General features: G+C 38.8%; 1 protein-coding gene and 1 pseudogene across 1 annotated transcript; one reads left to right on the forward strand and one right to left on the reverse strand.

The window, feature by feature from the left end:
• The first annotated feature begins 1,665 nt into the window (after positions 1-1,665).
• On the forward strand, positions 1,666-2,878 carry LOC124461686. Its single transcript, XM_047013176.1, has 3 exons — positions 1,666-1,907; positions 2,106-2,388; positions 2,456-2,878. Exons 1-3 carry the CDS (start codon positions 1,666-1,668, stop codon positions 2,876-2,878), a joined length of 948 nt encoding a protein of 315 aa, XP_046869132.1.
• Positions 2,879-7,468: 4,590 nt separating this feature from the next.
• Positions 7,469-9,426, reverse strand: LOC6637830 (annotated as a pseudogene).
• Positions 9,427-26,640: the final 17,214 nt, after the last annotated feature.

The raw sequence follows: 26,640 nt of genomic DNA on the forward strand, positions 1-26,640 counted from the left end.
GTCCGTCCGTCCGTCCGTCCGTATGAACTCGCAGATCTCGGACTATAAGAGCTAGAGCCACCAAATTTGGTATGTAGACTCGTGTGGTATGTAAATATATAGAGTTCATTGGAATTTTGGCCACGCCCCCAGAATTTACATAAAACTGTTTTTCTTAAAAAGTATAACAGATAGAGACGTCAAATTTGGTTTATATACTCGTTTAGTTAGTGATCAGAAAATAGTTGTTCCAACTTTTTGCCACGCCCCCTTCCGCCCCGCAGTTCACATAAAACTGATTTTCTTAAAAACCATGTAAGCTACCGACATTAAATTTGGTATGTAAGCTAGCCTAATAAACGCGCAGACATTGACTATTTAAAAATTTTGCCACTTCCATTTCCGCCCCCGCAAATTAAACAAAACTGATTTTCTCTCTGATTTTAGTATGTATACTGGCTTAGTATGCGCGCAGAATATATATATTTTAATATGTTGCCATAAATTTGAAAAAAACGATTGGCTCTTGCAATTTTTTGACCATTGCAATCAAATTTGGCGGACTAATTAATCTTATCTACTTCTACCAAACTACCAAATTTGATTGAAATCGGACTGGAAACATGCAAAATTGGATAGCGGCGGCGCTAGAGTGCTCGTGTGTTTGTAGAGTGAGCGAGATAGCATATGATATGAGGCATGTTAAAACAATTTAATAGACATATATTTGGTTTTCGAAATTTCAAATATTTGTTTCACCTGGTGTATGGTATACCCAAGTCGGCGAGTCGACTTACTTACTTCATTTTTGTTGCTGTGGTTTTTCAAGTCGGCATATTCTAATCCAAATTTGGCATGCCTCCGCCCATGGTTGTGGTGGGTCGCTGTTTACTTGGGCCAGCAAGGCCGCTCGCTGCTTCCTAAGTCTGACGAGAAGGTCACCTCGACGCTTTATTTGAGGAATGGTCCTGGGCCTTATTTTATATGGCAAGGACTTTTTATTTTTATATTTGTTTTTTCTTTTGCCTTTTTAATTGTTGCCAATGGTAGGCAGGATCGCCTTTAAGTAGGCGACGGCAAGGTTTGACTTGAAGTGATTTATTGGGGCCGCAAGCCCGGTATTTATAGGGGAACATTTACATTGGTCTTATGGCAAGTGTCCTTAACGCTACTTAAAGCTAGACATTATGCTTAGGTTCTAATTACTTATAATCTATCCCTAAAAGTATGTGGCCTAATCCTATCCCTAAAAGTGTACTACACTGCAAGGCGGTGGTATCAGCGCGCCAGAAAAAGCGGCGGCCCGTCTTGGCCCATCCTGAGGGAAACTTTCTGCGCGGCTAGGAAAGCACTCAAGAAGGCAATCCACTCGAGCAAGCGGAGCTGTTTCCTTGACCTATGCGACTCGGCGGAAAATGACCCATGGGGCAGGGCATACAAAATCGTGGTCAAGCGCATTTATGCCTCGAAGCAGCGACCACCAACAGATCCAGAAATGCTCAAAGGCATTGTTGCAGGACTGTTGCCCCATACTGGAGAGAAATAGTGAGTCGACGGATCAGAAGCACTCTCCCCTTCGTAGTAGAGCCTATTGAGCTGGAGGAGATAGGTGCGGCAGCAAAGAGGCTGAAAAACGGCAAAGCACCCGGCCCAGACGGAATCTCAAACTGCGCCATAAAACTTGCGATGACAGAGAGTCCAGAACTCTTTGCTGAAGTCTACACCCAGTGCCTGCGAGAGGGCTCTTTCCCTGCAAGGTGGAAAGGCGGCTCGAAGAAATACTGCCTCGTCGTCACGCTAGACGTAAAAAATGCTTTCAACACGGCGGACAGGGGGCGTATTCTGGATGCCCTTCAGTCGTTCAGCGATCCTGCCTACCTGCGGGCCATCGTGTGGAGCTACTTTCACGGCAGGCGATTTGTGTATAGGTAAGACGTGGGCTGCGAATCGTACAATGTTTCGGCTGGAGTACCACAAGGCTCTGTCCTAGGCCCAACATTATGGAATGCCATGTACGACGGCGTCCTGAGGCTGGCTGTGCCTGCAGGTTGCGAACTAATAGGATACCATCATAGTGGTGAGTAAGACCATCAGACAGGCCGATGATGGGGCGAACTCTGTCATAGTTGGATGAGCTCCGTGGGCCTGAGCCTGGCAGCCCAAAAAACCGAAGCGGTGCTGATTAGTAGCCGAAAGATTGTAGAGACCGCCACAATCCTAATCGACGGAAACACGGTGCAATCAAAGCGTGCGATTCGCTACCTCGGAGTATGGATCGACACCCGCCTCAGCTTTAGGGTGCACTTGGCGTATGTAAACGAAAAGGCATCCGCGAGCGTCCGTGACCTCTCAAGGATCATGCCGAACACGAGGGGTCCCAAGCAGGAATCCAGGAAGCTGCTAATGACAGTATCAGACGAAGCTGCTAATGACAGTATCACTTGTGCTCGCCGGAGTGATGCCTATCAACCTACAGGCGAAGGAGGCGGAAATTATATCAGCTACAGAGCGTGGATCTCTGGCCAGAGACGCAAGCATCGACCTGTGGCAGGCTAGATGGGATGCGTCGGATAAAGGCGGGTGGACCCACAGATTAATCCCGAACATAAAGAAGTGGACAGAGAGGACACGTTTTGGGCACGATAGCTCTCAATGCTGTCCGGTCTGCCCCGGCGAAATAGTGGAAGACGCGCAACACATCCTGTTCGTGTGCAGACGCTTTGACCACGGCAGGAGGGCGCTTGAACTGGAGGCAAACGTGGAAATATGCTCCGAAAACCTTGTGGATCTGATGATGGCGAGAAAGAGCATGTGGGAGGCGGTGAACAGTTTCGCCGCGTCACCAATCCGCGAGCTGCGCTTAGCCGAGCATGGCAGGGCTGGACCTGGAATGGCATAGGAGGTAGCAGCAGGATCCCGGCCGCCCAAGTTGTCAAAGCAGTGTCTCCCCCATTTTCTTCCTTTTTCTGTCACCCACCTTTTTCCCTCATATGTATTTATTCTTTACCCTATATTTTGTTGTTAGCCCTATAACGTTTTTCATCTCTGTTCCATTTAGTTGCTTAATAAATAAATAAATGAATAAAAAAAAGAGGACAGCCTATGAAACGGTTAGGTTAGAAACGAGAAATCGTCGAGCCTAATCTTCAAAGTGCAAGAAGAAATGGTTCAAGAATTGATTTGAATCGAGCAACCTTTCTATATCATTGCACCATCGACTACAGCTTGCATCGATTAGTTTGTGGCATTGTGGCTCATTGAAATTTGCTGATAAAACGACTGGTTTGTGCTGCCTTAGTGTTAAAGTAAAATTGTTATTATTGGTCCCGCCAACAGAGACATTGTGTTTCCTGCTTTATGGCGAAACACTAGAAATATGACATTTTCTAGCGAACACTTAAAAATAGAATGTCTGCTTCCAAGTGACTTCATTTGGTGAAATTGAAACATCACCTGAACCATTGAACGGCTTACTTATCGGCATGGATCCAGATTCTAACGTGTTCCTGAAGTCAATTCGAAGATTCAATGCATGCTTTCAAATGACATCGTTAGGAGCAACAGAAATAGTTCGAAATACTAATACAAATGGTCAACAATTCAATTCTACATTCAAAATCAGAGGCCAATTTTATCATAAAATGGGCTCACTGCTGCCAATGCCAAACGAACCACATAAGTTCCTATAAATCTACTTTATGGGCGGCGAGGATTCCTGAAAAGCACATGCCAATCGCGTGAACGTTGTGATTATAATAACCTCGATTTATTTAATGACAGGCGCATCGTCAGCGAGCTAGATGCTCTTTAGAACGAGCACAACGAGCTGTTGAAAATATTCAAATCACATATGCACCAATTACAAAGTGATAATTACACTATCGTCATTAATCCTGATAAAACAACAGCTGGAGAGCATTCATAGATTCAATGCATTCGTTGTTGATTTGATAACACCATGTTTCTCATACGGACAATTATACGTGGCATGCTCTCGAGTGGGTAAACCATCCAGTGTTAGCTGAAGATAGACTAACATTTTTTGTTTTTGTGAACAATATTTTTATTGTTCACACTTTAGCATTAAGATATTGATATGGTTTTAAGGGATAAATTATAATAATTTAAAAATAATGTTTTGCCTATCTATTTTTTATCTACACTAGAAATAAGTAGAAAATTATTTATATGGCAAAACAATGTTTGTCCTCAATGGACTCCTAAACCACTTAACCGATTATAATAAAATTCGCACACCATGTGCAGTTCGATCTAACTTTGGAGACAGGATAGTTTAAATCTCAAATTATAGTCGCAATTTTAATTTTTCAAAAGCGGGCACAGCCAAGCGTTTCTTGTATTCTGAATAAAATTTTAATGTCTTGCAAATAAAGTTGAATACTGTTCATTATATATTCGTTCAACTAACTGAAAATAGTTTATCCAGTTCATTAGTTTCCCACTTAGCAAGAGGATAAGCAAGTCATTAAATGTGAAACATTGAAAGAACTGTGGGAAAAAAATATGCTTTTTTTGCCACTAAGTATAGATTTGAAAATTTGCAGGCATCAAGCATATCATTGTATTGTTTCTCACTATTAATGGTAAACTCTTATAAGTATATTTGCTATGCCAAAATATGTACTTTAAAAAATACCTAAATTACTTTGTTCGTGTTCTAAAACAAAACAAAAAAATAACATAATAATAAAAAGAAAAAGAATTTAAAAAAAAAATTTTATAACAATTTTTATACCCTTGCAGAGGGTATTAAAAAATTGGTCAGATGTTTGTAACGCACAGAAGGAGACGTTTCCGACCCCATAAAGTATATATATTCTTGATCAGCATGAGAAGCTGAGTTGATATAGCCATGTCCGTCTGTCCGTCTGTCCGTCCGTCTGTGCGTATGCGTTTTACTCAGCCGTTTTAAGAGCTATCGGTCTGAAATTATGTTTCGGGGTTTTTTATTACCCGGGAAAAATAAAGTATGAAATTCATAAGGATCGGACCACTATATCATATAGCTCTAGAAGAACTAGAAGAAACATTTTCATAAAAATCGGAGTATGCTATGATATTTACATATGTGATATCCAATATTAGATATAAAACCCCAGATCCCAAAATTTGAATGTGATCGGATAAATATAACACACACAGACGCAACGCTACATGAACTGTATGTGTATGCGTGCGTTGCTTTGCTTTGGGAATAAGGGAAGAAGAAGAACAAATTGTAAAATAGAGAGTAAAATTTTTTTGTTTGTATATTGATGAATTGAGTTGCAGAAAACAAATTTTGAACATGTAAAATTATTATTACCAAGGACTGCAAGGGTATATAAACTTCGGCATAGCCGATGTTAGCTTCTTTGATATTTTTATTACACTTTCGCTTATATTTTCCAAATATTTTCTTTGTTAATGTCTGTGAGCAAATCTAAATTTTTTACCGTTGACAATCTGTGATATTTATCACCTATTGAAAGTATTTCACCCACTGTGCAGGCACTAAATATACTTGCCTACTTTTATCTAAAAGCCAAGTTTGGTGTTGCCATCCCAACAAACTTCAACACGTATTTACAAGAACAACAAAAAGTATATCGCTTAGACGAACTCTTCTGCCACTTTAACACCCTTAATAGCCCATCCTAACGTCAAAAGTTTTCCTATTTAACTAATGAAATGCAACATTGGCCACGTAAAATGGGGTAAAAGAAACTCTGTTGCTGGAAAGTCACGGTACACCAAACTAAAGTCAAAACCATCCAGTTTTTGAGCCAATTGAGTGAGGGTGAAAGAGAGTTTTGTTGTTGTTTATTTGTCAATGGTATTTAAGGTTTAATCTTTGCGGTCTTGAAAAGTTTTCGTGACATGCTAAAAGTGTTGAAAACATTGAAAATTTTCAGTTGAAGTTTACTTGAGTAGAGCAGGCTAGGCATAAAATTTCCTTTTTATCTCTCTGGATATCTTTAGTAAATTCAAATGTGTCACTTGTAGCAATACATTTCCAAAAGCAGTTTACAAAAACAACACCAAGAAGTACATATTTTTCGTTAACAAGTAAAAAAAGAAAAGAAATTGTATTAATAAACACTTTCACCGCCAATACTTCAAATTCATAGCCAGGTGCAACTGTGGCGTGGCCAGTTCGGGCGAAAATTGTTTACAAATAGTTGCAAACAAAAAACCAAAACAAAAACAAAAAAAAATTAAGATGGTAAGTATGCATGTGCGGGATGTTTGCAAGAAGACCTTTTGGCGTCTCTCGCCATTTATATGGCAAAAAGCCAACGGCCATAAATTCAAGCTTGTGGCGTGCTCCATGTCCATGCCATTGACATTGCCATTGCATTGCTGATACGAACAACATACACACACCCAAGAAGATTGCTTTCTTTAGATTGCTTTTTGGAGCGACATTGGATATCTCTGTGTATGGACAAGGGGGCGTACAATGAATCAAATAAAGAAAAAGCTTGGTCTACAAGAAATGTCAGTAAGTAAGGAAGTTCCATTGACCAGGTAAGATGAAAAACTTCATACAGATGCAGCCCGGCCTCTACGCCTCAGTGCCTGAAGTGAAATTTTGTGTTCTGTACCTGTGGCGTTTCTGATCTGCCTGCCCGCTTGTCTGTCGATGTGGACACATGCAATTGATATCGGTGGCCTCGTTCGCCTTAGTTGGTAAGTATTTTTATTCAGCGAGTGAAAGCATTACATTTCGCTTTAAAATGCTGCATACGTTGCGTATGCACAATCCCCTTTTTTTTTGTTGAGGGGGAAAATAAGACTACACAAAACATTGGTTACAAATTAATGCGACAGTTTTTATTTCTCTTTCGATTAAGTAAATTTCATTTGCAAGTTTTGTTGGGGCTTTTCTTAGGGCTGATGGGGATTTGGCTTTTCTCTGTGGGAGCCCCAAGCACATAATAGCAGCAGCAACACTTCATACAAAGGTTCCACAGTTTAAACTAGTTTAGTTTAGTTGTTAGTTTAGTTGAGTAGTAGTTAAGCGCTAAGTTTTAAAAATACTATATAGTAAAGCTCTCAGTATATTTATACAAAATGTAGTCACTTGAGTTGTTTAAAATTAGATTAAGTTTGTGAAAAAAATGCCCAGAACTTGATTGATTTGTCATCAGCCCATTTTATATCACGTCCAGCTGCAGCTCTTTTTAATCGCCCATCTGCCAATTGAACTTAATAGCTATGGATTTCTTGTCTTTGTTTTCTTTCTCTTTTGCTGTTGCTATTTTTGTTGATGTCATTAATGTTTGTTAAATGGCGCCTTACATAGAATTTTTCCATGACATTATTCTACACAAATAAGTTAAAAAAATAAATATAAATGAAATGAGCAATGAACCTTTGCTCCTCTCCTCGTTAGAGTCCACGTTCTCATACGTATTCCCGATTTTGTTCATTTGTTTTCCTTGCTTTTTGTATTGCACTGAATTTTTTTTGTTGATTTGGATGCTTATTGCTTATACGCCGCATAGGCCAGATTCTGAGCCTCGCTGCCTTGCAGCCATCGACCGTAGCTATGCTCGTGTTCATAGTGCGGATGCGCAACAACCTCGTAGTTCTCTTTCTTTGATTCTCTTTCTTTCAATCCAATGATGCTCGAGAGCAGCAGAGCAATCTTGCCAATGACCAAAGCCTAGAATGAGATCAGTGCCAAGAAGCCAATAGCCAGAGGCAGCAGAGCGGCCATAGCAGGCTTAAATGGGAATGAAAGGAGGGGGGATACATGCATTTGCATGTTTGACTTTCGCTTGATTACAGCTTGATTCATCGTCGGAGAGTTTGCTGTCCACTGTCCGCTCATTAGCAATTGGAGCATAAATAATTAATAAGCGAACATGATCGACAGCTTTCTATGGTCAGCGTTTAGAAATCGGAAACTGTGGCTAAAGAGCGCAAAAAGAAAGTGAGCCTCTCTAACTGGCTAACTAAAAGGCAATTAATTACAGCAGCCAAAAACAGTCAACAGCAACAAGTTTGCTACTTGGACATGGAGGTTGTCAATGCACCGCTAGGAGATGCTTGGGAATCTGAATTGAAAATCAACTCTGTAATAATATATCTTATGTGGGACCACAAAATGATGTGTGCTACTCTACGTTTCTATGTGCATGTTTGTACGCATATTCCCTCCTACCCTATTCAACTTACACTCTTCCAAAGCGCGTTGCACATCCTGGATGGAGTCCTTGGGGACCTTGAATTGCAATGTGTGTGTGCCACAGAAGCGAGCAACACGCTCCACGGGCTTCCACCTCTTCTAGCAGCTGGACATCATTGAGGGATCGGCCTACTGGAATATCATCGGTTTTCACCAAGGCAATGCCCTCTGACAGCCTCACATCTCCGTTTTCCCTAGCAAAGTAATGCAGGGCACGTTCCTGTTTAAATTAAATTAAATTAAAGAGGGAGAGATGGGGGCGTTTACCTTCATGCACAACACCATCAGTCGCCGCAATCCTTGACCATTTTGAGGGCACTCGTCAATAGACTGTCTGCCTCGGAGGCAGCTGCCGCCGTTGAGGCAATCAGCGCGAAAAGACACAAATTTAAACATGATTGTAATTTTTTGGATATTTGTTTTTGCTCAAACACTAATGACACAACGGAGAGATGCGAGTGGTATATTATCCTTTTAGATGTTTGCACTAGCTGAGAGTTTTGGCTTGACTTGCTTCACTTGATTGAGTGGCACTGCGCTCGATTGGCTTGTTCGATCTGTCGGTCAGAAGACAACCCGTAAACTGTGAATAAAAGACTCCCGCGGATCGAAGTTTTATTCCGCGGAGTTTTGTTCCCCGCCAGCAGAGCAACGACAGCAGCAGCAGGAGCAGCAGCGACGACGCAAACAGAAACAGAAACGTTGGACAAAATAAAAATAAACGAAAAAGACACCGGCATTGACGATGCGACACGATGCGAGTGCTTCACACTCTCCTACCAATCCCCCCACCAGAATTGAAAAAGTAGCCGAGCTTAGAATTTAAATAAACAGCCCGAAGAAGACGTTAAGAGGAGGCGCATCGGCTGCAACCAACCTGGCCAAGAGCAAAAGACCGAAACCTCCTGATAGAGGCCGGTCGACAGTGCATATGCGTCGCAGTTGTCGTTGTCGTTGGCAGAGCCGTTATTTTGTTGTTTGTCAACACACTAAACCAACGGTTAACAACTATGGGTCACACACACACTGACACACAGATTGACACACACAAGCTGACAAAGTGTTAAGGGGAGAAGGTAAGAGCCATTAATTGTTTTAGGCTTAGCTGGTGAATTTATTTCGATATTATTGGCATTTATTTGACAGCTTAAAAACATATATGATGGCACTTTTAGGCAAATGTTTTTTTTTTCTTTTTCTGATAACATCTTGCCATACTTTCAATGCTTTTCAAAGTTAATCTCACCCATAACCACAGCAGAAAGTGCTACTCCATTTAAAATTGCAGGCACGTGACTTTGTGGTATAGGGGAAGGAGGAAGGCCACAGCGCAGAGAGATGGGTGGTGGTTAATGTGGAGAGGGGAATTATCAATTGAACCGGCACCAACCACACCATCCACAGTAGCAGCACCACTTATGAACTTGGCTGTATGTTTGTGTGTGTGTGTGTGTGTGAAGTAGGCGAAGGCAAGGTTTGACTTAAAGTGATTTATTGGGGCCGCAAGCCCGGTATTTATAGGGGAACATTTACATTGGTCTTATGGCTAGTGTCCTTAACGGTACTTAAAGCTAGACATTATGCTTAAGTTCTAATTACTTATAATCTATCTCTAAAAGTATGTGGCCTAATCCTATCCCTAATTACTTATAATCTATCTCTAAAAGTATGTGGCCTAATCCTATCCCTAAAAGTATACTAAACCTCCTTTTTTTCAAAAAGAAAAAATTATATTTTACTCATATCCTTTTTATATTATTTTTATTCTATCTAAATGTACTGTTTACTTTTTGTTTTCGTCATCAGTTATTACTATATTATTGTTAGGACCTATGCTCTGTATTTTATATTTGCCTGTGTATTTGTTTTCTAATTTATGTCCTGTATCATTTTTTAAATGTCCTTTCTTGTCCTTCAGTTAGCGATACTTTTTTGTGTTTTTATCATGTTTCTTTTTGTAATGCTTTAAATTTTTCGATAAGCTGTTTCACCCTTTTTTGTGCTATTTGTAGTTTAAATTTTATTATACCATACACCCATAGGGTGAAATGGTATATTAAAGTCGCCAAAATGTATGTAACAGGCAGAAGGAAGCATCTCCGACCCCACAAAGTATATATATTCTTGATCAGGATCAACAACCGAGTCAATCTAGCCATGTCCGTCTGTCCGTCCGTCCGTCCGTCCGTCTGTCCGTCCGTCCGTCCGTCTGTCCGTCCGTCCGTCCGTCTGTCCGTATGAACACCTAGATCTCGGAGACTATAAGAGCTAGAGCCACCAAATTTTTTATGTAGACTCGTGTAGTATGTAGAGTGATCAAGTTTATTTCAAATTTTTGCCACGCCCCTTTCCGCCCCCGCAATTTAAAAAAAACGTTTATCTCAAAAACTATTCTAGCTAGAGACACCATATTTGGTATGTATATTCGCTTAGTAAATGCACACATTTTGTATGTATAAAAATTTTGCCACGCCCTTTTCCGCCCCCGTAATTTGAAAAACTTGATTATCTCCCGTATTTTTTTACCTCATGCAATCAAATTTGGCACAATTAAATTTAATACTAATATCTAGCAAAATACCAAATTTGATCAAAATCGGATAACAACATCGGAGAAAAACAGTTGAGTTATGCATATAAACGTTTTTCCATAAGGCCGGAGTTGGCCGTTAGCTGGTGGGGGCGCTAGGGTGCTCGTATGATTGAGTAAGCGAGATACTAAGATATGCTTGTAAGAAGCATGTGAAAATGCTTGAAATATTTGCTTTACTGGTGTATGGTATACCAAAGTCGGCGAGACGACTTACTTACTTCATTTTTTTATTGAAGTCATCAATGTTGTAAATGTGTTCTACAGTTTCAGATGAGAATGGGAGTTTTAGGATGTTTTGCAAAGACTAGTTCAAAAGGTGCATAACCACGTATGGTGGATGGAGTGGTGTTAAAGCAATATGTGAAGTGTGCTAGATATTCATCCCAATCGTCTTTTTTAATGGATATATATGACCGATGTACTCATTGAAAGTTCTATGGCTTCTTTCTACTGTTCCAAGAGTTTGATGATGGTGCGCCGTGGAGTTTAAGTTATATTTTCGGCATGTTTCAAAAACAATCCTTGAGTTTCTAATTATGTGACTTTCAGAGCACCCAATTACAATTAGTTCATCCATATAAAGGAATGTTTGGGATGGTGATAGACCCGTGAATGCAAGGGACATCATTTTTTGAAACGAGTTTGGTGCAATTTTTAATCCATATGGTAATCGCTTGAATCTGAATGAGCCCTTATCTGTCCCGAGAGTTTTCTTCTAATTCTACTTGATGAAATCCTGACATTAAGTCTAAACAAGAGAAGTATTTAGCGCGTCCTAGTTGGTCGAGGATATCGTCCATTCTGGGTAGTGGGAATGTATCCGCTACTAGTTGTTTGTTAATTTTTCTATAATCAACTACCAATCTCCACCGTTTTTCCTTGCTGCCAGGTAGCGACTTTTTAGACATCGATGGTTCAATAATATCATCATTGATCAATTTGTCCACTTGTTTATTGATTTCGGTTTTTTGACTGTGTGCTATCCTGTAGTTTTTGGTGTAGACTGGTGTTGTGTCTTTGAGTCTTAATTTTTGTTTATAGAAATTGTTGGAGGATATTTGTTCAGATTCTATTGCGAATACATCGGGAAAATGGGGTGCTATTTGTTCATTATTATGGTTTTATGTTTTGAATCATGTTGTTTATCTATTTTTAAGATTTCATAATCGGACAGGTTTTCATTTAATAGGTTTATATTTGTAATTTGCACGACTGTGTTGTTAGTATTTAATATGCGGACATATGGGTTAGTCTTAGAAGCAATTGTGTTTGCGACGAATACCACCGGGTGTAATTCTTAATTAGGGATAAAGATGTTATTATTGTTTGAGGATATTGCAATGCGTACAACTTTGTGAGATATGGAATACATGTGTGTTTTGACTGATCCCTATATTAATTATAATTTTATATCTTGATTTATATGGATCTATTATCAATTTGTTGTTGGAATAATTGTGTGCAATTGAATTTTTTTATAAAGTCAAGCCCCAGGATTCCGTCACATGGGATGGGGAAATCATTTTCTATTACTTGGAAGGTGTGTACCATTGAGAGGTTGCTGATCTTTAGTTTGGTTTCACCTATTGTAAATACGACGTCTTTGCCTATTTCACTAAGTTTTGTCCGTCTTTGTATGTCAACTGTATTGTCTTTACTTAATAATTTTTGGTTGTTTTATTAGTACATCGTCAAAGTTTAAAGTTATGTAGTTATTAAGGTTGCAATTTAAACTATATATTTTATTTGTTTGATTTTTTACATCAGAGGACTTTCGGAGTTTTTCGAACTTTCTCCTACGTTTGTAATTCTAACATTATTTTGTTGTGTTTTAGGAGGATAATTTGTATTTCTATTGTTGCAATTTCTTCTAATTATTACTATAGTTATTGTAATTCCTAGTATTGTTATAGTTAGTATTATCATTTGGGTTTTTATTTTGGTAATTATTATTATAATTTCTATTATTATTGTACGAGTTCCTATTTGTGTTATTTTTTTTTTTAGTATAAAACACGCTGCGATCCTGTTCCATATTTGTGGATGTATTTACAAATTTAGCTACAACATCATTCTTCTATTATTGTTCTGAATTTTCCGTTTTCGCAGTTCTTTATGATTGATTTCACTGATGTTTGAGTTGCATATTTCTTTGCTGTTTCAGGGTTTACGTTGTCTGTTAAGAATGCGCGTTTTAATGATTAAGTGAGATTTTCTATTTCTGACATAAATAAACTTGCGTTCTTGCCATTTTGTTTTAATCTTGCCTCTGCTACCTGAACTGTTTCACCCTTAATTTCTTTCTTTAATGTTTGGATTATACCATTTATAGTGTTTTCATTTGTTACTAGTAGTCTAACGTCCCCTTTTAGTTTGGTTTTTATGACTTTAATAGCTGTTTCTTCATGTTCTGCTTTTATTGATTAATTCCAGTGAATCTATGAAACTTTGAAGTCTTTCTACTCCACCGTCATACTCCTGAATCAGCTTAGAAGCTGTGTTAAGAAATTCAATCTTTGTTTGCACCATCTTTGGGGTTATCTTTTACACCTGATATATCTTGAATGTCTTCTGGGTTATCTTTTACACCTGGTTCTTCTGTCTCTTTTGCTACTAGATGTGCAAAAGTTGCTTCTAGATTCGAATCTACCGGTTCTTGTGGAGCTTGCTGCGATCAGAAAGCTTTATGTGTGCGTGCAAGCTTTGTAACTCTTCTTGAGCTTTTTTAAAAGCTTGCTTTGATCGCGGCAAGCTTTACAGGTGTGTTGTTTGTGCATTTTTGAGTGCACATGGTGGACATCTGCTCTTATTTAGGGTATGTTGGGGTATATTAGACTGATTGGAATATATTTTGAATGATATATGTTCATATGTATTTTTTTTTTGTGTGTATTATATATTTCAAAGATATGAATTTTTTTTTGATTTCGCTTTTTCTTTTTGATTCGAGGGTATTTTGGCAATGATAGACTTATTCAAAAAAAGGAATTTGTAAACAATATATAGTCATATATCCAACTCCAATACCCAATAGCATATAAATATTTCGCCCCCTAAAATTCATAACGTTAAAGTAAACATCCGTTTTTATAAATAATTGTCCCCCTAACAACCAAAAGCGTGAGAACGCTAACTCAGCAATTAAAATCGGACCAATCAAATCATCGAAATATCAATCACGCCACCAAAGGGCTCCCAAATTTAGCTTATAAATATAACCATAAGACATTTTTGTAACCAGTTCTAAGTTTTCATTCAAATAATAAAGTACGTTGCTTTTAACTCACAAAACATATCTTTTTTTTCCTTATTGGGAAAATTGGATATTTAATTGGTGCAGTCGGTAGGATTGGAAAAAAGTTATTCCATCCGTGTTACATATAGAATTGTTATCCGTGTGTTACATAGAATTGGTGAATAATCACTGTAGTGAACTGTTATTCTATCCGTGCGACGCGTAGAATTGTTATCCGTGCGTTACATAGAATTAGTGAATAATCACTATAAAATTCCGATCCGACATCAAGAACTTACGGGTAGTGCTCAAAAGTAAAAAACATTGCAACCAAAAAAAAAAAAAAAAAAAAAAAAAATATTTACGCCAACTGTGCGCGAAAATATTAACTGTGTGCTACAACCATTAAATCCACTTGAGGAACAAAAACGCCAACTTGTGTGGGAACAAAAAACCAAAATCCAAAATAAAACATAACCAAAACCCAGAAAATTAACAAAACAAAACACCACAAAAAACCCAGAAGATCAACAAAACAAAACATCACTAAAACCCAGAAAAAAAAAAAAAAAAACAAAACATCACTAAAACCCAGAAAATCAAAAAAAAAAAAAACACCACTAAAACAAAAAAAAGTAGAAATAAAATGGCTGTAGAACTCACCGAAGCCCACCTCAATCAAGCACTGTCTTCGTTAAGACAGGTGGCAAATTATGATGGAGCTCCAGAGAATCTGAGAATCAGTGCAATCGAGATGCAGCTCACTGGAGATGCACAACGGCTCTCACAAATTGGACAAGCCAACACCTGGCCGAAACTAAGGACACTCCTCATCAATGAATTAAAGACGCAGACCCCCTGTGAGGAACTTCTTCGACGCCTCTACAACACCAACTATGCAGGAAATCTTCGTAAGTTTGTAACAGAATTAGAAGATAAGTCCTATATTATCACAAACAAATTAAGTCTAGAAAACGATGCAAATAACACCGCTCTTTATACAAATGCTTTAAATAACACTATAAAAGACGTAATAAACAAAAAATTACCCGATAGATTATTTATTACGTTAGCTAGATAAATTGAAGCAAGTAGCTCAAAGAGAAGGGTTATACGAGAATAGTATAACAGAAATCAGAAAATCAAATCAAAGCCAAAATCAGAATCAAAAAGGTGGAAAATCTTTTGTACCCAATAGTACAACTCCGTCTCAAACAAAACAATCAGATACAACACAAAACCAAAAACTATTCCAAGAATTTCAACAAAAATTAAATATTGACAGGTCTCAAAATCCAATGAATAGTCAACAGCAAAACAACTATTCAAAGAATAATGTAGCAAACCAGCCTACAAAAAGGCAAAGAGAAAGTAATAGTGGAATTAGCAAAATGGACACATCCGAAAATTTTCATCAGAATGCCTCGGATCAATCGGAAGAAGAGATAGAGACAAGTCCTTCATCAGAATAATGATGAACAATAAACCTTTGAGATGTGTAGTCGACTCAGGCTCTTCAATTAATATAATGTCCGAAAACTTTTTTAATTTCAAAACCTATTTAGGAGATTCCAAAATTCACATGATTGAAGGAGCAGTAGAACTAAAAGAAATTATTTTCCTTGCACCCAGCAAACTTTGTCCGACAGAACAAAAATTTTATATCCATAAATTTTCAGATAAATACCACATGTTGATAGGCAGAACTTTCCTAAAAGCCTGCAAAGCACAAATAAATTATGAAGAAGAATACGCAAAATTAGGAAACTATACATTTTATTTTAGAGATGTTGAAGAAATAGAAGAAGAACAAAACATAGAAGTTTTGGGCCCACCCACAGAAAGGGACCCGGAAACAAATTTTGCGATTGAAAACGAAATAATAGAAAGCAATGAGTATAGACTCGACCATTTAAACAACGACGAAACTCAAAAACTAAAAAAAGTCTTGTACGAATTCAGTGACATTCAGTACCGCGAAGGTGAAAATTTGACTTTCACGAGTACAATAAAGCACTATTCATACAAAACATGAGGACCCAATCTAAAACCGACCATACAAATATCCCCAAATGATTGAACAGGGTATCATTCGAAATCGAATTCCCCCTACTGTTCACCCATTTGAATCGTTCCAAAAAAATGAGATGCTTCCAATAAACAAATTCAGATTAGTCATTGACTATCGAAATCTAAACGAAGTCACAATAGATGACAAATTTCCAATTCCAGTCATGGACGAAATTCTCGACAAACTGGGAAAATGCCAATACTTTACCACCATTGATTTAGCTAAGGGATTTCATCAAATTCAAATGGATCCTGAATCTATTGCAAAAACAGCTTTCTCAACTAAACATGGCCATTACGAATACACACGTATGCCATTTGGTCTTAAAAATGCCCCGGCAACATTCCAAAGATGCATGAATAATCTTTTGGAAGACCTTATTTATAAGGATTGCCTTGTTTATCTGGATGACATCATTGTGTACTTCACTTCATTGGAGGAACACATACTATCACTCAGTGTTTAAGCTGCAACTGAAGCCAGACTCTCTTTGCTAAAAAGAGAAAACGAACGAAGAGAGAGAGAGAGAGAGACCAAGAACAGCGCAAGTTACTTTGAAGTGACAAACTTGGAGATCCGTTACTTCAATTCTTTTCTTTCTTATTTCTTCTATGGAAATTTCCAGAACTTTGAATTTTGTAAAAGACAGCGTGGTTTGCTGTACTTGAATTACTCTTGAAATTAATCTCGGTCGATGCGGTTGCACCTTCTGTGCCCGCCGACAATTGTACTATAGTTTTAGGTTAAGAAAATAAAGCAACCGATTGAAGTCAACCTGGTCATCTCATTTCTTGCCAATCGCAAGTGCCTCAAAGCCGCCTCGGCGGAAATCATCCGAAGGCCGCATCATATAAAGCGAGCAGTTTGGGGCTCCGCAAGGGCGCAGCCGTTAGCCAACATATTTTTGGTGCCGAAACCCGGGAGGAATGATCTTGGCGATTGTATTTGGAGTGTGATTGCCAGTGGATAGACTGATTCGGGTGAGTACAATTTAACGTTGATGTGTTTGGGTAGGTGTTCATTATGGCTGAAAAACTGTTACCGTTGGCTACGGAGCAAATCACATTGCTCACTTCGCTGGAGAAGTCATTGGCGCGGTATAAATCGGAGGAGTCTGGACATACCGAGAGTCATCTGGAAGCCAGATTGGACTCGATTGCCCACCTTCACGCAGATTTTCAGCGCAATCATCACCAACTGATTCAAGAACGAGATAATGCGGAAATAAAGGGCAGATATTTTGACAAAGACATCAGAGACTGTTTCGAAGAAACCTACATAATGGGAGTAGCTGAGATTCGAAATGAGTTGCAGAGACATAAGGATCGGAGAATCCCGGCGTCGACTGCATTTGATGAGTCTTGTTTGCATCAGACGGTGCATGAACAAATGGGACCATGTTTGGAGGAAGTGAAACTCCCAACAGTTAAACTGCCTACCTTCAGCGGGAAATTTATTGAGTGGCCGGCGTTTAAAGAGGTGTTTTTAACAAGAGTACACCACTGCGACAAGCTGACGGACTTACATCGTTTTCATTATTTGAAGGATTCGTTGGTTGGAGACGCAGCTAAGGATATTGAACATCTAACGCTAATAGCGGCGAATTATGAAGTGGCTTGGAGAACGTTGATAAATTTGTATGATAACAAACGAGTGTTATTTTTACATTACATGGATGTGTTCGATCAGCAATTACCAATAAAATATGGAGATGCGGAAAGTTTGAGAAGATTTGTGCAAACTTCCCGCTCATGTGTGAATTCATTGGAGAAGACTGGTGTGGATGTGCGACAACAGTCTGAAATTTTAGTGTACTACATGATGAAGAGATTACCGAATCAATTAAGAGTGGATTGGGAGCGGTCAATATCTTCAACGCAGAATCTGCCGAGCTTTGAGGAGCTCAGTCAGTATCTTGAAACACAGTACAGAACAATGATTACGGCGTCAGCAGGTAATATCGAGGGAACTCTATCACGGGATAGACATCGGAATGCAAAGCCAGGTGTACATGGGTTACGAGTTAACCAGAACTACACAAAGGCTTCATTTGTTACTCGAGAGACAGACCTATGCGTTGTGTGTCAAGGGGATGCACACCTTATCGGAGTATGCAGGATATTCCAGGAGATGAGGCTATCGGAACGAAAGGCGTGTGTAGTGAGGCATCGACTGTGTTTTCGATGCCTTAGACCAAATCACCGAATAGATGCATGTGACAGTGCGGTAAATTGTGAAAAATGTCAAGGACGGCATCATACACTACTCCATGTAGACAAATCAGGATGCGAGAGGCCGCTTGGCACACTAAGGAAGGGAGTTATCCCAACAGCATCTGCGAATGCTTTAATTGGAAAGAGTACAACAGAAACTGCGGTAAGGCACAAAGACGAGGTTTTATTACCAACAGCAATGGTGTGGGTAGAGTCGATAGAAGGCTATCCCTTACAGTTTAGAGCGTTTTTGGATCAAGGTTCACAAGTTTCTTTCATTTCAGAGAATGCAGCTCAGCAGCTACGTTTACGGCGCAAACAGGCTCACATCACGATTACTGGGTTAGCAGATACAAAAATTACAGATGCGGCAGCAGAGGTGGAGCTAGTCATAAGATCAATCTACAACCCACATGCGAAATACAAGCTGCTCGCGTCAGTAATACCTCTAGTGAGTAAGCGCATGCCAATCAAACGACTGCCGTTTGAAGAGTGGACTCATCTGAAGGGCTTACCGTTGGCCGACCCTAACTTCTTCAGTCCACAAGGAGTTGATATTTTGTTGGGAAATGACGTCTACGATGAGCTGATGTTAGGAGAAGTGCATCGAGGAATACGTGGTATGCCTCTGGCGCAAAATACGCATTTGGGATACATTGTATCAGGAAAAACGAATCAAGAAGCTGGTAGGAGATCGTCCTACACCATAACGGTACGAAGGAAGGAAGCTGATGAGATACTTGAACAATTGTTATGTAAGTTTTGGGAGCTAGAACAATTCGACGAGGAGCCACGTGGGGTTTCAGTAGAGGATAACTGGTGCGAAGATTTCTTCGTTAAGACACATAGCCGAATGCCGTCTGGGAAATATGTTGTTCGTCTTCCTTTTCTTACATACTTGGACGAATCAATGGTAATTGGAGAATCCTATAAGAGCGCGTTAAAACGATTACATTCTCTGGACAGACGGTTGCGTAACGATGCGAGTTTGAAGAACGCTTATGTTGGCACGATAAATGAGTATCTGGAGCTGGGTCAAATGGAACGTGTAACGTCACGGGCTAGTAAGACGGGCAATCCTGCATTGGGGGGAGTCGATCATTGCTACCTACCGCATCACCCAGTCATAAAGGAATCGTCATCAACTACGAAGGTACGAGTTGTCTTCGATGGATCGAGCAATACGAGTAATGGAAAATCGCTTAATGAGATTCTAGCAATAGGTCCAAAATTGCACGTACATCTTCAAGGAATCATTCTCAATTGGCGAGGGCTAAAATGGGTATTTATGGCGGATGTTGAAAATATGTACAGATGTATTAATATTCCACCCGACGACGCGCAGTACCAGCGTATTCTATGGAATCCGGACACAAGTGATTATGTGGAAGAATATGCCTGCACAACGGTGATGTTTGGAACGAGCTCCGCACCTTATTTAGCCATGAGAGTTATGAAACCATTAGCTATGGATGAATGCGAGAAGTATCCACTGGCGGTGGACGTTATAAATCATAAAATGTATGTAGATGACATACTGTCTGGTGGCGACAGTATTGCAGAAACGGAGGATGTCAAGAACCAAGTGATTGGAATGCTTCGTAGTGGTACATTCGAACTACGGAAGTGGGCGAGTAATTGCACAAAGCTATTAGAGAACATACCAGTTGAGCATCGAGAATCAAGCGGATTGTTACACATGGAAGGTAATGATACTATTCGCACGATAGGTTTATACTGGAGTCCCAAAGAAGATGAGTTCCGTTTTGCTTTGCATGTCGTTCCACCAATGAGCTCACCAACAAAGAGGACAATACTATCAGCAATTGCACGACTGTTTGATCCCATGGGATGGCTTAGTCCGATAATGATTACTGCCAAAATTCTCATGCAGCAACTGTGGAAGGAGAAAATTGGCTGGGATAGCACACTACCGGACACTATTAAGAGAGAATGGGAGAAATTCGTAAAAGAGTTACCAAACATAGTAACTATACGAATACCACGGCATGTTACATGGGGGCTACCGGGTGGTGTGGCTGAATTGCACCTGTTTTGCGATGCCTCGTCACGAGCATATGGAGCTGCGGCTTACTTGCGCTTCCCAATTGGAGAGGATAAGTATCACACAGAGTTGCTATTGTCAAAGGGGAGAGTATCGCCAACTAAACAACAACTAACCATACCTAGGGCAGAGTTATGTGCTGCGCTTGAAGCAGCCAAAATGTATAAGTATCTAAAAGAGAATCTAAGAATTAACATTAATTATTCGAACACTATTTTTTGGTCAGATTCTATGATAACCATCAGTTGGATCCGTGGTGGAGCTGCCAACTGGAAAGTATTTGTGTCCAATCGAATAAACAAAATCCTGGAAATCTCAGACGAAAGGCAATGGAGACACGTCGCCTCGAAAGATAACCCTGCAGATTATCTAAGCCGTGGCACGAGTGCAACCAAGTTGGCATCGTGTGAATTATGGTGGCATGGGCCATCATGGTTACAAGGATCGGACATCGAATGGCCTTGTAATGCTATTGATCAGGATTCGCTGTCGGTTGTTGACACTGAAGTCAAAAGGGTGACGTGCCATAAGATATCAGTGGAAGAAATGCCAAGTGTAGCATTTATCAGCAAGTATTCATCGTATACACGACTCATCTGGATTATATCATATATAAAACCTTTCGTATATAATTGTCGAACATCTGTGGCAGAACGAAGAGGACCTGGACTCTCAATTGTGGAATTAGAAGAGGGCCTACGTGAATTGATTAGGATGGTGCAGAAGGATTGTTTTAACTCTGAATGGAAGGCGCTATCGGAAGGAAGGGTAATAGCAAAGGACAGCATACTACTGTCTCTTAATCCGTATTTTGATGCGAACGAACGTGTTTTACGTCTCGGAGGCAGGCTCCGAGATTCCCTGTTGCCCATAAATGAAAAATATCCTTATATATTACCGTATAAACATCCTTTCACAGATCTGGTCATATCTTACAGTCATATTTGCACCTTGCATGGTGGAACCTCACTAACGCTGAATTTTATAAGGAAGAAATTCTGGATTGTTAATGGACGCAATGCAGTTCGGTTTGGAATTCATAAATGTATCACATGTTTTAAGATGAAGCCTCAATTTGCAGGTCAGAAAATGGGAATGTTACCAGCAGTACGGGTACGCCCTTCTAGAGCATTCTCATCCGTTGGAGTGGACTACGCTGGACCCGTAATTATTTCGCCCTGCAAAGGAAGAGGACGTGTATCCCAGAAGGGATATATTGCTGTGTTCGTATGTCTAGTGACAAAGGCCATTCATTTGGAACCAGTTGGAGATCTGACCTCAGATGCGTTTATAGGAGCATTTAACCGTTTCATTGGCAGACGTGGCCTATGCACAGACGTTTATAGTGACTGCGGTACTAATTTTATTGGAGCCAACAAAAAATTGCAAGTGGACAAACTGGCATATTGTTCGTACATTACGAAACATATTGCGCCAACATTATTGAGAAAAGGAATCAACTGGCATTTCAACCCACCATCAGCGCCTCTTTTTGGTGGATTGTGGGAGGCTGGAGTGAAGTCCATGAAGTATCATCTGAAGAGAACTCTCGGAGAACAAGTTTTAACATTCGAGGAAATGGCAACTGTGTTGGCACAGATTGAGTCTTGTTTAAATTCAAGACCGTTATGTCCCCTATCAAATGATCCTGACGATTTAATGGTATTAACATCCGGTCACTTTCTGATGGGTGAAGCGCCTTTAGCACCTCCTGCTCCGGAATTGGCTAAAGTAACTCTAATTGATCGATGGAAGAATTGTCAATATTATGCACAACAGTTTTGGAGAAGATGGAACTCGGAATATTTATCACGATTACAAAGGAGACCAAAATGGCTGCAGACCAAGGAAAATCTAACAGTTGGATGCATAGTGCTCATCAGGGACGAGCGTTTCCCTTCTCATCAATGGCCTCTAGGTCGCGTTATGGAGACACATGCAGGACCCGATGGACTAGTGAGAGTGGTGACTTTGAAGACAGTCAAAGGACTCATGAAACGACCGGTAGCCAAACTCTGTCCATTGCCTATTCAGGAGAATTGGATAGAGAATGACACCATTCCTACACCTAAGCGTTAAATTGTTACTTTCTCGTTTCAGTTTTCTTTTCGCAGGAGTCTTCCAGACGTGAATTTGATGATGAAGATCGTCATCATCAAAGGGGGGAGAATGTTTAAGCTGCAACTGAAGCCAGACTCTCTTTGCTAAAAAGAGAAAACGAACGAAGAGAGAGAGAGAGAGAGACCAAGAACAGCGCAAGTTACTTTGAAGTGACAAACTTGGAGATCCGTTACTTCAATTCTTTTCTTTCTTATTTCTTCTATGGAAATTTCCAGAACTTTGAATTTTGTAAAAGACAGCGTGGTTTGCTGTACTTGAATTACTCTTGAAATTAATCTCGGTCGATGCGGTTGCACCTTCTGTGCCCGCCGACAATTGTACTATAGTTTTAGGTTAAGAAAATAAAGCAACCGATTGAAGTCAACCTGGTCATCTCATTTCTTGCCAATCGCAAGTGCCTCAAAGCCGCCTCGGTGGAAATCATCCGAAGGCCGCATCATATAAAGCGAGCAGTTTGGGGCTCCGCAAGGGCGCAGCCGTTAGCCAACACTCAGAAAGGTATTTAACAAACTAAGAGAAGCTAATCTTAAACTCCAACTCGACAAATGCGAATTTATAAAAAAGGAAACAGCATTCCTTGGTCATATAATAACAACAGAAGGTATAAAACCTAACCCAGATAAAGTCAAAGCAATTCAAAAATTTCCGATACCCAAAACTCCAAAAGAAATTAAATCATTCTTAGGATTATGCGGATTCTTCCGGAAATTTATACCCAACTTTGCACATATTGCAAAACCTTTAACTCTAGGATTAAAGAAAGGAGCTAAAATAAATATAAACGACCCAAATTATATTTCATCTTTCGAAAAATTAAAATATCTCCTTATGAATGATCCTATACTTGCATATCCCGATTTCAAAAAACCATTTTTCCTAACCACAGATGTTAGCAACATAGCTTTAGGTGCGTTCCTCTCACAGGACCAGAGACCTATTTCTTATGGTAGTAGAACACTTAACGAACACGAACTTAATTATTCAGCCATAGAAAAGGAATTACTATCTATTGTATGGACAACCAAATATTTTAGGCCATACCTTTTCGGTAGAAAGTTCGAGATTCTTAGCGACCATAAGCCTTTAGTATGGCTCAACAATATAAAAGAACCAAATATGAAACTTCAAAGATGGAAAATAAGACTAAATGAGTTTGATTACAAAATTAAATATTTACCTGGCAAAGAAAATCATGTAGCAGATGCCCTTTCCAGAGTTAAAATAGATAAAAACTTTTTAGGATCAACAGAAAGCACAGCAGCTACAATACATAGTGCTCACGAGGATAATGAAAACTACATTCCAATAGTAGAAAGACCCATTAATTATTACAACAGACAAATAGAATTCATTAGAGGTTCAGAAGACAAAACAGAAACAACAACTTACTTTTACAAAACAAACATAAAAATAACATACAAAGAAATGACCAATGCTTACGCAAGGGATATAATGATAAGATATCTTTGCAGTAAGAACACTATACTATATTTTCATAATGAACAAGATTTTCCCATATTCCAACAAGCTTTTATCGAAATAATACAACCAAACGCAAATACAAAAACCTCGAAATCTAGCATTAAGTTAGAGGACCTTCAAACGTTTGCACAATTTAAAGAAATAATCCTAAAACAACATAAAGAATTATTACATCCAGGAATTGAAAAAACGATTAATTTGTTTAAAGAAAATATTATTTTCCCGATTTTCAAAACCTAATTCAAAACATTATTAATGAATGCTCAGTATGCAATTTCGCAAAGACAGAAAATAGAAATACAAAACTAACTTTTGAAATAACACCAGAACATTTTAATATCAGAGAAAATTACGTCATGGACTTTTACATGATAGACAATTTACAATTCCTTTCATGCATTGACATTTACTCGAAATTTGCAACACTTGTAGAAGTAAAGTCTAGAGATTGGTTAGAAGCCAAGAGGGCAATTATGAAAGTATTCACTGAAATGGGCAAACCATAAAATAGAAATAAAATCAGACAAAGATTCAGCATTTCTGTGTATAGCACTAAAAAATTGGCTACAAGAAGAAAATGTAAAGTTAGAAATCACATCAAGTAAAAACGGCATCTCAGACGTAGAAAGATTCCATAAAACAGTAAATGAAAAACTCAGAATTATAAATAGTGAAAATGACATCGAAGATAAATTACTTAAATTTGAAAAAATTCTCTACGTATACAACCATAAGACGAGACATAAAACAACTAACCGAACACCAGCGGACATTTTTATCTATGCAGGATCCCCCGACTATAATACCCAAATAAAAAAAAATACATCAAATAAACAATTTAAATGAAGATAGACACGACTTCGAAATCGACACTGAATTAAACAAGCACCATTAGTAAAGTCAAAAACGACAAATCCATTCAAAAAGACAGGAGAAATAAATCAGTTAGACTAGAAACATTTTGAAGAAAGAAATAGAGGACAAAAAGGTTTCACACTACAAATCAAAATTCAAGAAGAAAAAGAAACTTAATAAAAGCAAATACGACAATTAATTAATTACAGGTCAACAACTCAAGATGACTTTTTTATGCATCATGCTATTCTTAACATTAAAATCAACTTGCAGTCAATCCATTGACATAAACCCAGTAAAAGCACCAAACGGTTACTTAATATTTAAAACAGGAACCATGGACTTACCGACAAACTTTGAATATCATTATTTAAAAGTGAATTTAACTCTAATAGACATTACATATAATAATTTAATGCAACAAGCACAAGAATTTAAAAACCTAATCCATATTCAATACTTAACAGAAAAACTAAGTAGGGAAATTAATGGAATATACATTGTAAAACATAATAAACGAGGACTAATTAACGGAATTGGTTCAATATACAAATATCTTTTTGGTACTCTTGATCAGGAAGATAGAGATGAATTAGAAGAAAAAATAAATAATCTTGAAAGCAATAGCGTACAAGCAAACGAACTAAATTACGTAATAGACACTGTTAATAAAGGTTTAGAAGTAATAAACAACCTCAGGGAAGAAAAAGAAAAATCAGTAAGATTAGAAGTTCTAATCTTTAATTTTGAGCATTTCACAGAATACATTGAAGACATAGAAATGGGCATGCAGCTCACTAGACTAGGAATTCTCAACCCAAAACTTCTAAAATATAATCACTTAAGTCATGTTAATTCGGAAAAACCAAGTTCAAACGAGATATTTATCATTTCAAACATTCCTCAAGAAATAATAAAAACCCCTATCTTTGAGATACTTCCTTATCCAGACGAGAATAAAAATATTTTGACAGAAAATTCATACGATAAATACTATTTTAATAACCAGAGGGCCGGGGCTAACTTCGACCGCGTCAAAGTTTGTATACCCTTGCAATTTTTTTGGTAACTCTTTCCTTACCTATAGCCATCAAAGTGGAATAACGTTTAAGCTAACGAGTTAGTGGCGATTAAACGTACGCAGTATGGGACAGGTCTAAAGTTGAGAGGTAAATACTTAGGACCATATAAAGTCACGAAGGTGAATAGGCACGGTCGATACGACGTTGAGAAAGTCGGCGATGGTGAAGGACCTTGTAAGACCTCAACAGTGGCTGAGTTCATGAAGCCTTGGCTAGGATCATTCGGGTCGAATGACTTGTCAGGATAGCCGATTGTAGGAAATGAAGTGTCAGCCGGGCATAATCATGGCAATTGGGCAGTAGCTAATGAGCGAGACAGAACGACACGCAGCAGCCGTACCTATCTGGTTGACTCACTCATGGGCAACTAAAGAGAAGCGTTGATTCAACCAGAGGGCCGGGCCTAACTTCGACCGCGTCAAAGTTTGTATACCCTTGCAATTTTTTTTGGTAACTCTTTCCTTACCTATAGCCATCAAAGTGGAATAACGTTTAAGCTAAAAAGGCTAATGTTTCCGAAAGAACGGCCTACATAGGAAATAACGAAGATATTGATCAAAGTCACTGTTTTCCACCGATCGTTCCTATGGGAGCTATATGATATATATACCTGATCCTTATCAAATTTGGCACAGTCATTAACAGATATATTAAACTAACAAATGTTTAATTTGAAAGCAATCGCGTCAAAAGTAACGAAGTTATTGACAAAAGTCACTGTTTTCGAAAGATCGTTCCTATGGGAGC

The sequence above is a fragment of the Drosophila willistoni genome, unplaced genomic scaffold (genome assembly GCF_018902025.1).
Source record: "Drosophila willistoni isolate 14030-0811.24 unplaced genomic scaffold, UCI_dwil_1.1 Seg592, whole genome shotgun sequence".
NCBI lineage: Eukaryota > Metazoa > Arthropoda > Insecta > Diptera > Drosophilidae > Drosophila > Drosophila willistoni.

Coding starts and splice junctions, on each gene's coding strand:
- LOC124461686 (XM_047013176.1), top strand. CDS start 1,666: ATGACAGAGAGTCCAGAACTCTTTGCTGAAGTCTACACCCAGTGCCTG. Junction 1,908..2,105: donor GGCAGGCGATTTGTGTATAG/GTAAGACGTGGG, acceptor ACTCTGTCATAG/TTGGATGAGCTCCGTGGGCC. Junction 2,389..2,455: donor CCAGGAAGCTGCTAATGACA/GTATCAGACGAA, acceptor ATCAACCTACAG/GCGAAGGAGGCGGAAATTAT.